General features: G+C 41.1%; 1 protein-coding gene across 1 annotated transcript in view; it reads right to left on the reverse strand.

Moving 5' to 3' along the window:
• PLCH2 (phospholipase C eta 2) overlaps positions 1–16,912 on the reverse strand; it is an 81,011-nt gene that overhangs the window by 19,550 nt on the left and 44,549 nt on the right. The window contains 10 exon segments of the mRNA XM_050714882.1: positions 383–541; positions 971–1,078; positions 1,363–1,534; positions 2,351–2,471; positions 2,620–2,823; positions 3,629–3,722; positions 5,824–5,994; positions 9,250–9,379; positions 9,937–10,180; positions 11,667–11,813. Of these exon segments, the coding sequence (XP_050570839.1) occupies positions 383–541; positions 971–1,078; positions 1,363–1,534; positions 2,351–2,471; positions 2,620–2,823; positions 3,629–3,722; positions 5,824–5,994; positions 9,250–9,379; positions 9,937–10,180; positions 11,667–11,813 (1,550 nt within the window).

Below are 16,912 nucleotides of genomic sequence, written 5' to 3' on the forward strand. Positions count from 1 at the left end.
GAAAAAAAGCCCAACTTTCATATTCACTTTTTTATATAATGGGAAACAAACTCTTTCTGTTGAAAAGTCATTTCTTGTGTACATTTCATGCTCTAATTGCTGAGTGAAAAAAAAAGCTTTGCATATCTGACAGTGATGCTCAGCCGGCATCACCATTAATTGAATTAATTCAGCTATGAAATCTGAAGTCTGTAATATATAATTTATTCAGTAAGCTAATACAATTTCATTTAGAGTCTCAAAACAGATTGATAAACCCAACCTTAGACAGCCTTTGAAAGAACAAATGTTGTTATGAAATAATAGTACTAAGTGGCTACAGAGACAAGCAAAACAACAGTCAGGCCTAGGGGGTGAGTGAAGCACAATAAGACATGTTCACCTTCTTACTATCTGATTTCTGACCAGCCTTTCCTGATGATGGTAGAGTGGTAACTGTAAAGTTGTTTGGATCTTCACAGTCACGAATTTTGGATTCTTTTATCAGTGAGTCGAGCTTTTTCTTTGCTATATTCTCCACTCTTTTTCTATTAGTAGATGCCTACAAACAAAACAGAATTATTAAACAAGGTATTGACAAAAAAAAAGTCTTAATAACCAGGACTAATGAAAACTAAAATTTTATTTGAAAGAAAAAAAGAGGGAAGAGAAAAATATAGCCAAAGGATTTGCCTTAATTGACTACTAGTAACTGCTTCGGAGCACGCTAAACAATCTCTTCATTTACATAATGTGAAGCAGTTACCTGCAGCTCAATATCACACTTCATGCAAGACATGCAAGCATGTGAAGCCCTGAAGTAAACGTTAGATCTGAAGTGCAAACAGTGTCTCCGAGGTCACGAGAGAGTAAAACTAATTAATGCAAAGATTAGACCACATCCACATTCCAGAGAACTCACACAAGGTTTGTTCTCCCCGGGACAGGAAAACTGAACATACATTTACGTTCAAACGATCACTGAACTTACATCTCCATTCATTAGTTTGCAGTCATCATCTATCTCATCAGCACTGTCCTCATCAGAAACTTCACCTTCCTCTGCATCATCACTAATGTTGGCTGGAAGTTTCTTCCCCTAGAGGATGAAATGATTACACAGGCAGGTTAACACGCAGCTCATGCTATGACATATTAAAACAAAACAAAAACTCATTACCAATGTGAAATAAAAATTAATTCCTACAGAAGTGAAAATCGTAATATTCCAAGCAAACACTAAAATTCTCTGAACTACTGTTCACTGAAGGTCAAGGAGGTGAAGGCTTATCATGACCTGATTTAAATTTGTGTATAAGTGATAACCAGAGATTGTAATCATCACAAAAAAGGAGGGATGGAATAAACGGAACATGTTTTTACCTTAACCAGTATCTTCCCTTTCAGACTTGCTGGTGAAGGGAGTCTGGTAGAATCATCGTTGTGCACAGAAGACAGATCCAGTTTGTCTCCCAGAATTTCTGTAAGATACTGAGCCATCTTCTTCTGCTGAATTACACTGCAATGGTTCTCAATTGACAAGATAACAGGGTACCTGGCAGAGATATAAGCAAGTATTATCAACCACAAATGTAGCTTTTATAGCATTAAGAGGATAAGGGTTATTACTGTCAGATCTATTCCCATAAGGGGAATCAGCACCAATGAAATCCACAGGGGTTATATTTATCAGCGTGGGCAGAGAACTGATACCCCACTGCTCACTCCAAACCACACATTTTTGACAGTCACAGGATAATTAAATTTCTGCTATCAGATTTGATGCATTTTTTTCTAGAACACACTTCTCACTTTCCTACACTACACAGTCCTGACCTCCACTTCTTGTCAGAGAGATTCTAGGAAGAGAAGGATATATTTTAGAATGAGAACAAGAACTACTATACAATGCACTTTAAGTATGAATTATGAGGGATTCATTAATTAAAAACTAATTATTAATAAAGAGAGATCTATCCTGACATCTGGCCTTGATTAGCTCCTCATCAGGAAAAACAAAATTTTGAGCCAGACAATGAATTCACAGCCGACCAACTGCTATGTCTCCAGCCTTATCCTGGCTAAGTGTGACCACGGCATCACTGGAATACACATCCAGAGATGCGTGGCTAAATTGTCATCTATTTGCTAGAAAAATTGAGTCAAAACTTTGCACAGAATGCCCCTACTCAGCCAGTTTTGTCTTGTTATTTCTTTCTAAAAGCCTTTTCCCCACAGAAAACTCAGAATTCTAATGCCTGTCTGTCATATGCAGGAACAGGTTAGATTTTCAATCATTTCCTTTACAAGGATGCCTGACATTACTCCATCTTAGAGTTTGATTTCAAAAGTTGGCAGACTGTATACATACTCATTCTTGATAAAGGCATATTTGTTGATAGTTTCAATCACATCTTTGAAGAGAATTTTGGAAGTCAAAGTGTATCCATGGTGGACAATTGGTTCCCCGTCTGGCCCATCCCAGCAGTCAACTGTAGAATAGAAACAATGACACCCGTCAGACAAATAGTATCTGTGGAAGACCACGGGACTTAAGTCTTCTGCAGAGGTTACAAGTCTTTCTTTACAGAAAAGAAACAAAAGTATGGAGAGTAGTGATGATTCCTTTTTGATCTTTACCTTCTACACAACGACAGCCAGACTGTAGCACCCACGCATACATGTCCACCCTAGACTGGGACATCAGCTGATCTCCCATGAGGTAGGTATTATGTGAAGAGGTAATGAAATAGTGACTCAAAGGATAACTCATGTCCTGATTCACTTGGTAGTGTTCTGGGTTGAATATGTCCCCTGATGGACTCCGCATGTAATTGGTGAAACCTGTAAATAAACAATACCATAAATAAAACAATTTGTCCTTTCTGTTGCTGTAGCCTTCCTAAAACCAGCCTAAAAATGCATCCTGACATTTTACCAACATATTACGAACATGGCAAGTAAAATAAGTAAATAAAACCACAGTATTCTAACTGTCACAAAGACCAACTGTGATTATTGCTTTCAAAACATTCCAGGTGTTTTGTACAATTCCCCACTCCGACTTTCCTAAAAACCATGTCTGTATTTAATCCCCCCTTCATCTGTATCCCTTCTTCACCTAAACCTTTAGGTTTACAATTCAAAGGATTATGGTGGGACATTAGGTAGGATAGTGAATAAAAGCCTCCTGACATCTGTGGTCGTATCCTGGCATCGCTCCTCAGTGAAATGAATTGAAAGATGTACGCTATTGCACTGCCTAGAGACAGTTTCCAGTGGCCGAACACAGTTTGAAGGAAGGGATCAGACTGCTTCTCTTATTAAAGTCTAAGGGATTTCCAAAAATACCTGCAGGAATCATAAAACTCAATTCTATTGTATTTTCCAAACGCACAAATAAAGACACATACAGCTTCAGCCGACCTGTAATGACTGCTACTTCATCAGATACATCCCTCTAAAATCTTCCAATTTCAACTCAGCGAATGATATAAAAAAAACAACACAGAACAACAAAAAACACACTACTACTCTGTACAACATAATAAAATTCTATGACTTCCTATTATCCAAACAAATGTGATATTCTCATAAGAATTTAAACACTGTTGACCCTCTCCTTCAACAGCTACACCAGCCAGCTTACCATCAATCCCCAGAGCTCCCTCCTTCTTGTTCTCCGGGCATGGTTCAAACTTGCTGATGATTTCCAAGCAGTGTTCTTTAGTCACATTTGTCATCTGTAGAAGTAGCAAAAATGAGGTGTTAACTGGTAATCACAGCTTCTCCTAGCTCTTTTCTCTGTATACAGTTTATCAAATGGCCAGATTATCCATAGTGGCACTAAAGATTTCCAGTTAGGAGGGAGATTCTCATTCCTGCCAGTCAGTGTCAGGTCAGATAAGAACTCAACTGGTTTGTGAAAAACTTCTGTCCTATTGGCAGCTGCCTGATCGCATCCAATAAGGACAGAGGTCTACTTTGTAGGTCAAATCTGATTAGCGTTGTTAGCCACACAGAGCACCCAAACTGAACACGCTTTGTCACAAACCAATGGGATTTCTTCTTTTGTAGAATTAATGATTGATTTGCCTTATCAAAATTTTCATTACCAAAATAGTTTTACTTTAAAAGAAAAAAAGGAAACAGCTCATATCTTTATGCAGTGGGCAGAAAAATCAGTTTTAACTAGCAGGGTGAAAGGAAATCAGGACATACTGCTCTCAGAAAGCTGGAGGAAATCTGCTAAGTTCAAGGTCTCTTTGCATGCTCAATTGAAAAAAAGAAAAGGGTACAAAGGGAAATGTATGTTTGTAAGTGTTAGCATTTACAAAAAAAGGCCATTTATGATAAGCTGTATTTTCACCTGTACTTTAAAGTTGAATTATAAAAACATTGGAAGATAAACAGTATTATTTAATATTCCTGCTATTTACTGTTGATTTGTCATCAAATTATTATCCCTGCTATTACTTAATGTTCCTGTCCTGAGTGATGAAGCAGATCCATTCCATCAGATGCTTTACAAGACACGTGAAAATACTGCCCTGGTCACCAGAGCCAAGTGGCCACGTTGATGGTTTTGGCAACATGAAATCTTTGCTTGGGGGGGGAAATTAAACCACAACGTGTTTGCTACAAGATCAATGCCTTTTCTGGGAGTAATTTAAAACCTAACAAACAAAAGTGAAAGATGAGGAAAGAACAAAACAAAATAAAACCCAACCAACCCTTTATCTGTCCATACATTATAAGCTTGCCAGGTTCAGAAGAAAAAGCTCTGAAGCAACAGAAGGTTTTTCTGGTACAGCTTCAAACATACAGAATGAACACTTGTTTTCCCTGCATGTACTGTATAAGAAAGGGCAGAGCTAGACAAGGGAGAGAAACCCTAGAGGCATGTGCTACCCATGTCAGTGATTAGCTGAGCTGATTTGTGTCCTCTGGCTAGCGCTCATTTTCCTCTTGCCATGTGGAGGATCGACTGACCAATGAAACAGAAACACACTCCTCTATCTAAAATGATAATTGCCAGGGAGATGTGGCTTTATCATTCATTCATTTCTCAGAATACAGATACCACATGCTTTGCCACTTTCTGGCCCTCCAAGTTACCATGTTTGAGAAAAAAAAAAAAAAAAAAACTTGTTCTGACCAAGGGCTATTTGGGATAGGAGTAAGTGTGTCAGACTTCCAGGCAGCTTGGTTTACAAAGATTCCCACTCCTGTCAAGATCAGTGCAATGAGGAGAGTCTTTAAGACTCACTCCAGCCATGCAATGTTAAAGCACTAAGAGATAACCTAATATGCAGTACTACATATCCTCAAAACACTTCCCCAGACATGAATAATCCTCTCAGCAGCTCCAGGGAACATAATCTCCTACTTTGCAAACTGAGAAAGGGTGACAACGTAGTTCAGTGTCTCATCACGGACTGTGCCCTAAGACAAAAGCAGAGCCAGAAGCAACATCTTTGCACTGGGACGTTTAACATTGGAGAAAGATATTGATGTGACTGTCCTAAAATAATACAAGAGAAATAAAGAAACTGCAGACATTATAGTTCTGGGCACAATCAAAGAGCCTACAAGAAGAACGAAGTAGTGAGGGCAAGAAGATTCAAAAAAACAGTCTTCCCAGCCTACAAGGTGAAAACCAAGAGGCATCTAACTGGCTATTTTTAACATTCACACTCTCCAGACTGAAGCTGCTAAAATAAAAGTAGCTGCTCACTGTTCACATACATGACTGAAGTTCCCAGCCTTTTAGAAAGGCAAGGCACGCCCAGGGGCAGACAGACAGGCATGCGGACTGCAGTGCTTTTCCTGCGTCAGGCCTACCTTCTGCTCATTCTCCAGAAAGCGCTTCAGATCGTCCGCATCCAAGTAGTCCTTGTGGTTGCTGTAGGTGAGCATTAGCAAGTACAAATCGCGTCGTGTTGACATCATCTTGTAGAAGGTGCAGAACTCGTCAAAGCCCAGCATGCCTTGGTTGTCATCTGTGTCAGCCTCCTGCATCACACAGCAATACGGCAGTGAGATACCCGACTGCCCAGCTGCAGCCTGAGCAAACTTTAAATAAACAAACCCCTGCACGAGGGTAAGCAACACTGAAATTAAATGCAGGTTGTTGCTGCCTGACATGGCTACTCACTGCAGGGCCTGATAGGGCGGACTGATTTACAGACATGTTTGTCAAACAAACGCTTTCCCCTTTGAACTTTTTAAACGTATGCAGTAGTGCATGAGCCAAGAAACCACTTTTAAGGTCTTTCTTGTTCCACAGGGCACCCAGAAGGGTTTCTTCTATCTGTGGCAATGAAATAAGACATGGTACCCTGGAACACAGAAGGGAGCATGCATATGGCTGGCAGATTTACCCATTCACATTTTCTTAGGATCATTAGAACGCATTCATTCTAAAATGAATTTTATTTCCAGGATTTGGGAGGATCTCTGTTAAATCCATGGCTGTAAACCAAAGATCTGCAAAATTTCCTAAAAGCATGAAAAAATGAATGGGAAATTCTGCCAGGGGACAAGTATGAAAATGAAAGATGCAACTTTCCCAAACAGGATATCCAATGCTTGCATATTTTCTGAAAACGCTTCGCCAGCATTCCCGTGTGCTCTCAGTAAATGAGCTGTCAGCATATTGCTTTCCTCAGCCTCACTGGAGACAAGTTAAAACACATTTCAGGCCAGAAAATTAGAAGTAGATTAAGGCATCTTCTTACTGACCAAATCTTCATATTTTTCACTGAATTTCCTTCATGTACTGCTGTGCAAGGGCAGGTGGATCAGCTGAGGAAAAGGCTGATGCTAAGCTCTCACAACCATGGACAACAACGCTGAGCAGCCCTCACAGCGCAGTTCTGCCCTGGTTTGCTAACAGCATTTCACAGTTATTTGCCCAAACACAAAGTATTACTGCAGCCCTGCAATTTATTCTAATGGACCCAGAGAGATTTTTAAAACCTTATGTAGCCTCCTCGTTCCCAAAGCACAGCCCGCACCTGCCCCCCTCCTTCACCTCGACAGACCTCACTATTTTGTCTCCTCTCCAGCCTCCCACTTCAGCAGTTTCAGAGCCTCTATCAGCTACAAGGCTGAAGCTGCCATTGCTACGGAGGATGTGGCTGGAAGAATGAGGAATCGTGGAGCTCCTTTAGAAAAGAGCCCCAGGTGAAAATATGAAAGCACTCGTGAGCAAGAATTAGCTAATAAAATCCATTTTTCCCATTGTAATTACGGCAAGACTTTTTAACCACTTACTTTTATTTTTAACTAGAAAATTAATATTCAAGGTAACTTTTTTAAGGGCCTACGTATAATATACCCTTTTTTATCTTAAAATACTTGGAGTAGCTATTTCATTAACAGGAAGATTTGATTTTTCAGTTCAAGGCTGCTTAATATTCTGATTCTAAGCCATCAAATAGCAATTATGCCTTCAGCTGAGACCAGTTGAGTTCAATTATGCACTGCACGGAGACAAAGCAAATCCATTCTTCCTTGCTAATGTTTTCCAAAGCACTTGATATGGACAATAGTTATCATTGATTACAAGCAGTAAAGCCAGAGCACAGCATACAATGAGTGAATTTTTTTATGCAGAAAAGTTTTACCTGCCTTCTTCTATTTGACTAATAGAAAAATTAGTCAAAAGTTAGCAAACCTAATGGCTCCTACTGGAAAGAGAGTCACTATAATCTACTGATTTTAATGAGTTTTTAATTTACTTTCTTCACTGAGCTACATCCATAAATGTAGAATTTGCTGGTATGAAAGAAAAAAAAGGAATAAAAAGTAACAGGCAAAAAACTGTTGTTTTTCTCAGGCAGTACATGCACAATTCTCAATGGCTTTTGAGCCTGGAACGTGTCCCAGATCTAATTATTTAAATTCACATGATCACTAAACTAGCATGACTTCGTAGTAAATATGAAGCAGTGCTCCAACAGTTGCCTTTCCATCTGTGAGACTTCAGGCACCTAAACGTACATTATGTTTCTTAGGATACGTACACTGTCCACACATTGCATCAGAAAAACTGAAATAGCTGCAATGTCATCACGTCCGATACTCTTCCACAGGGTACAGCCCGCACCCTGGAGGTAACAAAGTTGGGTGTGGAAACAGCCAGGAGCTAACACATCAGCAAGCACTCCTGCAGAGATTACAACCATTCATTCCAATAGCAAGTAAAAATGAAGGTGTAAACTTTACAGAAACCTTTAATCAGTCTTAGATCAATTGCAAACTGCAGAGGACCTGTACAACCACAATAAGTGTTTAAAATAAAAGACAGCTCAGTCTTCAGGCACCTGCAGAGAACAGAATTACCTTTGCTGTGCCACAGATCTTTGTGTGACTTTGGGCAATTCACTTACTTCTGCTTCAACTTTGTGAATTGGGATTATAACATCTCTCTACCATTCAAATAATTAAGCCAAAATTATGTATTCAGCTACATACAATGCCTTAGATAGATTTAGACTGTGACTTCAAAAAACCAACAAAACAATAGCAAACCCAGATCCCATCGACAGATATGTGTTTGATTCCTTTCAGTTCTACTGAAATTTCAGTGTTTAGTTCTCTCTAAAGCAATCTCTCACAGCACATCCAATACATTTTTTTTTAATTGAGAGCTGCTGGAAAACTGTGCTAAGATGTTCCCAACTCAGACACAAAAGCCATCGGAGTTCACTGAGAACTATTGATTCAACTTCTGCTTGGGTCCTTCACACACCAGACTTTTTGATTTTGAAAGCACATAGAACTTCACAGTTCAGTTGCACAACAAACTGGGTCAAGGCCAGCAGAAAACCTAATGTCAAACAAATAGGTTTTAGCAGTGTAAAAAGCATGACGGGCATGGAAGACTGCATACAGGGTGTTTCATTAGTACCAGTTACTGGAGAATACTGGATACTTCACTAGAGAGAATGTAATCAGAGGAGGATACGTGACTGAATTTCAGATCAACAGATCCAGCAAAAAGCAACATTTGCACTGTCTTTATGTTATATAACACTACAAAGTACCTGGTATAATGCCTTTTTCTATGAATAACAATTTATTTATGACGTGTTGCTGGAACTTTGTTCAATTTACCGAATGCACGATATAGCATCTCTCAGTAGAGTGGAAACGAACCAGCTGCTGAGGTATTTACAATCTCTCCTATTAAGGCTTCATGTTAAATCTCCAGCAGCTTAAGCACCGTTCTCTTCGAAAAAAAAATACCTTTTCATTTCTTACCTTAAACATTTGCTTGACTTTTTGTCGGGGTAGGTTCACATTCAGTTTGTGCATCAGCTGGAGCACTTCGTTAATACTCAGACTGCCATCCCCATTTTTATCTGCTTCATCAAATGTCTGCTTCAACCACATTGAACTGGAGTTAAGGACCATAACGGAATATCAAGGCATGTTACAGAACATTATGTATACAGGAATTTTTTCATGTAAATGAGGCTAGGGATAAAAGAAAGTTCAAGGTCACACACAAAATAATTCCACTTGTGTTATATCTGTAGCAGTTTCTAGATTTGCTGCGCTCATTATTCAACACATGCTATTCACCCACACTAGGAAGAACGTTGCACAGAACTTTCAATTCTGAGCAAATTGAAGCATTGCATCATATTTTGTCTTGTACAACCAAATAAAAGGGACAACTTTACACAGGGAGCAACAGATGAAGGAATATACCTGTACATTTTCCAGTCCATTCTTGCCCAGTCACCTTTTTCAGTCCACTCTCTTTCCCAGACCAATCCTCTTCAAGGACTTCTGTCTCTGGAAACGGGGAGTGCAACAGAAACCACTTTGAAGCTTTGAGCCTAGAGATTGTTTTTAGTAAAACAAATATTTAAGGGAATCCCTATGCTGCTGATTGTTCCCCACCACTGGGAGATACTCTTTCAAGCAGTATAGAAAGGATATTGGTCTCTGGTCCTTTGGCGTTTTGCGAGGCTGTCTTCATCACTGATTCCTGCCATCAGATACTTTAGCCCTGTGATCCAGGTGCGTGCTTCCTCTCCACTGGAAGACACCAGGTCAAGAGATTCCATATGATCTCCATAGTAGATGCTGAAGCAGCAGTTCGGATCAAAACTGCCATCAGCATAGCGTTGAAAGATCTCTGATTGCTTCCCCTCACAAACCTCCTGAATAGAGTCAATGGAAACTAGAATGACAAAAATGCGTAGCTCATTAGTGACTGTAGGAGAATATCCATGAAGGCTGGCTTACAGTGTGACTGTCCTAGAAAGAAATCCCTTTTTGTTTGTCTTGATGCAAGTTATCTCTTTTAATCACACTGGTGCCTAGCCATGAACATAACAAATGAGCCTACCTTCCAATTCAAACAAAGAGAAAAATCATCTATAACAAAATTAGCCTAGGTAAGATTCAGATTTTACTTGAGCCTGAGAAAACTGAGACATGAAACAATCTGCAATTAATACAACAGGATAATATTTCTAGCTTCCATTTTCTTGTAGATTTCCTTCAGAATGGGCCACAGTCAAAGTCCACCGCGCTGTGAATACCATCCCTGCTCTAATTCATGCTAAGGGCAGAGAGGATCAGGCATGCCCAGTCCAGGCAGGGTGCTTTTATCTGACAGGCACTTTCCTTCCTCCCTAGGTACAAGGACAAAACAGATGAGAATTCAGTTCCATGCATCCCTCTAAGATCAAAATTTCTACCTCTTTGAGAGGTCAAACAGAGCATAAAAAAGACTGCAGTTGGTCAGAACAGTGATTCATCTTATCAGTAAATTCCAGTTCTTCTGCTTTTGTGGTTTAATGTAGAGATGTGCAGATGATAAACATTCACAGACTGTGTATCTTATAATTGCATGAACAATTTATTTCTCTTGTAATGTTCCTGTTCCCAAGCTGAGAGAAGAGAAATTCTAATCATAATAATAATTAAAAAAAAAAAAAAAGGGACAAATTTTGTTTTGCTTTGTTCCATTGTTCTCTGGAGATTATAAGGAACAGACATCTGTTTGCTATGGTATGGCTACTGTGCAGCTGGACAGAATATTATACACAGACAAATGGCTAGAGTTTAAAAGGAAAAACTTACTAATAGAACAAAGATTGCATTATTGAACATCTCTATGCTGAAAGCAGGTAACAAGCAAGTCGCAAGGAAGAGAACAGTAATAGGCCCTCTCCCCAAACCAATTTTCAGCTGATGTTACACCCAGACATGCCATCTCCCCTGTACTGCATCTTTGCCCGTGCAGTTTCATGCATCTTAAACAGCTTAATAACTGCAGTCTGAGAGCATTTCTTACTGGGATCATAATGAACCAACATCTCCTCATACACAACTTCCAGTACTGTCTCTCATCACCTCTTCCCAAAGCACAACAAAACCCTAGCTGCGCTGCACTGGAAATAAAAATAATGGACAACTTAATGTAAAGAAGTAAGCGTGAACAAGCCGTAAACAAATGCAGCTTTCTCCTGCTTTTGCACTAGGTCATACTTCTGGAATAGGGAAAGTAAATCATCAACTGTTAATCATTATAAAATACATTCTTTAAATCCAAGCACGTTTCACTTGATCACCTGCACCGAACCTTTCATGCTGGGTTGTTTAAAAGAGGGCAAGATCTTAGGAGGGATCAGAAGAAAGGCTCTGTGGCTGACACTCACTTTTGGCTTTCTCATTCTTTCGAGACGGTCTCCAGCGAATACATGACTTGTGCTCATCCAGGTAATAGAAACGGACCAGTCCCTTGGAACTGCCACGGAGCTTGATCATTTGGGTGCCAGCTTGCATGGAACTCATACATCTTTCCACTGAAAAGAAAATAAAGAGATATCAGTCAGTCAGATCTTGTTCCCCTTAAAATCACCTTTACAGGAAGAAAACATAGTAAGAAGCTGCTCAATTACCAACTCAATTCAACGGGTAAGCTTTCCTGTACTGTCTGCTAGAAGAGGTTATGTGATGTGATCACAAAATCAAGCAGACTTTTGGCATCCATGAACTAACCTGTAAACGTGAAAGTTTCCATTCTCATATTAATAGGTATGAAGTCCTAGGTCAGAATTGGCACAAGGTACATACCCTTCCATTCCCATTCCAAGTGCTTAATTTGAGCTGCTGCAATATGTAGAAGCCTTGCTGGACACACAATTTGCACTCCTCAATTTGCATCTGGACAAAATACAGACAGGGCAAGGTGGAACCTAGCGTACTGAGCTCCCTTTCTTGTGTTCTTTCTGAGTGACACTGGACTGATACAGCAGAGATTCAGAGTGGCTTTTCATAGTTTACAGTAACATTTATAGTTACTATTAAAACTTTCAAAGTAATGAGAAACAACAGAACTATACAGATCATAAATCCCTACAATTTATCCTGGTACATGGAAAAAAAGCCCCATTTCACACGTATTGTTAGAAAGATGTTCTAACCTCTGTTACTTATTTATGGTTCAGTAGCATTATTGTCCTTTTGGAGTTTTGGGGAGTTGGTGTACGTGTGGGGAGGTGTGGGAGTACTTTAGCATGTGAAAATGAAGAGAAGTTAGAGGGATTGAGTCACTTGAGTATTTTTAAACACGGATCAGCTTTGTCAAAAGATTCACGACCAAGGTCCGGTACACACACACAGACACAGAAAAATCAAAACCCAACCAAACAACAGAAACCCCCCAACCAACCCAAAACACCCCAGACAACAGGACACTGTCACGCAGCAGTGGCATAGTCAAGAGTCAGCCAAAGGCATTTTCTGTCTATACACAGACTTTTGCATTCCTAAAGCCCTGTGAGCAGGTCTTTTCTCTCCTTTAAATCAACCATCTTAGTGTTAGTGCCAGAACTTTCACTCCTCTGCTTGCTCTCACTGACTCAAGACTCACTAAATTTCAGGACTCTCTAATATTCTTTTAATTGGCCAAAAAATTAAAATAAAAGTATCATAATAATCTCACAATATCTTTGAAAGAACAGGTATCTGTATAATTCTGCCAGCAATGGTTGGGACTGTATTTTTGCTGCATACCAGAGAGAATGCAAGACTGAACACGTCACAAAAATGCACAGCCCCTACCAAAGGAGGCGTTAATGAGGGAAGAGATCCTGTAAATCCTGCTGGAATTGAAGTCTTAATTTAAGGTCAGCCTGTCAGCCCTCCATCGCTCCTGAGCTGGAGTCCCTCAGCCATCTGGATCGAGGAAACGCAGAAATGGAGCGCTGCAGCATCTCTGAGCCTCTGCAGAAGTTCCCGTTAGTTTCTAAGCTGTCTATGCCTGCAGCTCTCTTGCTGAGAAAATATCTGGTGGTGACAAGTGGGACAGAAAGTGCTTCCAACCCAACAGGTGTTCCTGATTGAGGCCACTGCAGACGGCCTCACTGGGCACGAGTGTCACAGGAAGACTTTTATTAAAATCCATCTACTGGAACAGGAGACATAGTATTTCTCTAGCCATTCCCAGCTAGCTGTACTGCTTTTATTAACTTTGGAGAAGAAATGCTGCTAGGAAGCAAAAAGTGACCTTTCTCAGACAGTTTGAAGCTTAAGGACATTGCAACTACATGCCAGTATATATAAAAATAACCTTACAAAACTTCAGTGGCCTACTATGGAAGAAGACAACAGGAATACTTCCAAATGCTTACTTCAAAGATGGAAAACAAGACAAATATTGCACGAAAAAACAGAGTGAAGAGTTGTACAAATTCTCCAACTACAACCAGAGGGCAAACCTGTCTTCCTGGGTACAGAGAGAGAGAGGGAGAGGATGGAAAATTTCAGAAGTCCACACAAGCCAAAGTGTACAACACTGCAGCTACATTTCCAGAGAAATAAAAATAAAACAATAACGGAAACATAACTGAGAGGTTCTTGAAGACCAAGAAGCACCCTGGCAATGAATCAAATGCTGTAAAAATAACACGGGACCGGGGCTGTGTCTCAAGTTCTTATTTTCCTCTCCACCAGCACTAGACCAAGTTGTCACTAAACAAGACTTAAGCATAAAAGCCTTCCAGATGATAGTGTCTTGAGCAATTAAGCAGCAGGCGCTCAGCCTGCATCTTACCAAGATGGCCGATTTTCCATCGAGGAGAAGCGACGATGCTGCCGCCAACCCAGAAAAACTCTTCAGCCAGGCGGGCAACCGAAAACTTATTTTGAAGCAAGGGACTTTTTGGATCATCCATTTCCAAGACAAAAGGCAGCTTCAGATGTGAACACAAGCACTGCAGGCCTTAGCAGAGATCAAAGTTCTGTAGTTGCAATTTTTTCAGTGTTATGGTACAGGAATAGTGTCAGGAAAAAATTTCAGGATAATCGTTGATTTCCAAACTCCAGTGGTATTGTTCAGGCTGTTACAGAGCAGTTTCACAACAAATTCAGGCCTCCTAGTTCAGGTACAGACTATTAAAAAACCAGCAAAATCCTTTCATTCGGGGTGACGTACCCATGTGTCTAGCTTGGAGGATGGGGTCGGCTTCAGTTCAGCATTTTAAAGGACACCCAGGCTGGACGCAGGCCCCTGAGGCAAGCTGGCATGCAGACGAACCCACTTCTGGACAGAAAGGCCTCCCGATGACGTTCTTTTCCTGTGCTACATTACCAGCTGCTGAGCATCCACCAGGCCACCGAACCTGCTCACATTTGTTGCCTTCTCCATGCTGCTTCCTCCTGGCAGCGGCGGCTCCACAGCGGGCCAGACCCCTCTCCGACATCTGACGACTGACGGCTTTGCAAGTCCCACTCTTGCTGGTGGCTTTACTTGTTCTTCAGAAACAAACAGCAATATCCATCGCAGTAAATAAGTGCAAAGTTAATAGCACAATCCATTCCCTCCCTGCCCTCCCAAGTCACCCTTGCTTTGCGCTGTGAATCTGTCGAGGTGCTTAAGCTTTTCGGTCTCTCTCTTTCCAGTTCTGAAACAAAAGAATGATCACATCCTCTTCTCATCCAGCTCTTCAAAATATCACTGTACAAATCTTCATCTTTTCGCAGAAGGTTCTCCTCAATATTTTAATGGGCATGCCTGATAAAAGAAGGAATACTTCTCTCCAGGCAGGAAAAACTAGATACTCTGGGAATACAGCAACATGTTTGCTTGAAATCCTAAATCCACCGTATGCACTAATCCTAAAGCTGTGTTCTGCCCTATCCAGTCAGGGGATTTAGGTGACACATGTTACAGCTGCAGAAAAATAAGAAGGTTAAAAAAAAAAATCTTTTTTTTTTTTTTTTTGCCTTAGTTAGCTGCATCTTCCCATCTCACAATCCGTGTAGAAATGTCTCTGCCAACTGAGACAACGCCATAGAGGATGCTCTCCTAGGACACAAGGCAGGCAGCTACCCTGTACAGAACAACTGCTGCTCACAGAAACCAGGAGCACAGTGCTTGAAAACTGGCAGAGAGAAAAGCAGGTAAGTATTAATTTTTAAAAAGCACTAAGTCACTATCTCATTCCCTTTGAAATGCATCCAATACACTCCAGATACAGAAATCTGTCATTTATGTTATCACAACCTCTTAATCTGCATTAAGTACAATATACAATTGCTCTTGCCATCTGTGATCTGTACAAGGAGCCCAACATGCTTCTAGCTTGACAAGCTGAACACAAATTGCCCGTTTAAAACATACTCATTAAGTGCTTCCCACTCCTCCTTTCGCAGTGTGAGAAAGCCATATCGCAGTTAATTGTGGAGATGCCTGACTCCCAAGTACAAGATGTTTATTTCACCGCCTGTGTCCGGCGGTCGCATGTTAGGCTGGCCGCAGAGCTCAGCCAGAGATTTATCCTGAAGAAAAAACAAAGCGGGTCTGGGCTAAGGGTCAAAGGCAGCAACATGCCTGTGTACACCCCTGTTGCTTTCAGCTTTGTTCCAACGCTGGGGAAATAGCCTTCCATTCCCCTAATGACTCTCTCCAGAGGAGTTCGGTGAGACAACTGCAAGCCCATCACCTTCCTGCCGTCGGAGGAGGAGCGCCTTCTGGGCAGCGCAGAGCCGCGTGTAAACGGGGGGCTGCAAACCGCTACGCCACAGGCACAAGCCCCTGCAGGTCCCAACCCTCTGGTGCAGGAAGCCAGGTCTAGCACGGGCCAGAACGAGACCTGACAAAGGTCAGCCTAATTACCTGCTCCACCACACACTTCTCTGCCTTTCTTCAATCAGCAAGTATCTGTGTGCAGCCTCCCTGCTGCAGACAGGAGAACTTTGCTGCTAAAATGGGAGGATGGCACTGTTGTACCTCACAGGGGAGCAGATACGACTCAACTCCAAGGGTCTCAGTTACAAGGAGACAGAGTTAAGGCAACCTTCTGCAATAAACCAGAAGTACTGTGCTTGTTTAGCTCCTTTTGTTTCCTCTTGCAACCTGATCAGAAAGCTTGCTTGCAGTCTTCCAGGTTATACACGCAACAAAATGTCAGCAGCTGGCACTCAAGTTAAAGGCAGATTTGCAATCTGAGGCCTACCAAGAGAAGGTTAACGTAAATCCTTTCAGCTGACACGATCAGTCCATCCTTCAGGCCTGTTAAGATGATCACAAACAGAGAAAAATGAAATGTTCTAACAAGCCCTTCTATGTACTGATTGTGGCTGGATAGTGGTAACCGCGGGGGAAAGGAAGAGGAAATAACAAAGGGTTAAACGTGACTTAATCCCTCTCCCAGCTCCTAAACTACTGAGCCGAGTACTTAGGATATAAGCCTATTGAAACGGGTTTCTATTCTTGCCTCACTTGACATCCCCAGAAAAGCCTTGCTCACCTGACAAAATGTGCAGATGAAAGACGTTTCCCCGTGGCACTTTAAAAACTTACTATTCTCCAAACGTACCAAAGGGTTTTCATGGCACAAAAAGATTTGAAGACCAACAGTGTTCGAGCCTGCAGGCTGCCCCGTGGCTTAGCTAAAAG

This window comes from Cygnus atratus, chromosome 21 (assembly GCF_013377495.2).
Source record: "Cygnus atratus isolate AKBS03 ecotype Queensland, Australia chromosome 21, CAtr_DNAZoo_HiC_assembly, whole genome shotgun sequence".
Lineage (NCBI taxonomy): Eukaryota > Metazoa > Chordata > Aves > Anseriformes > Anatidae > Cygnus > Cygnus atratus.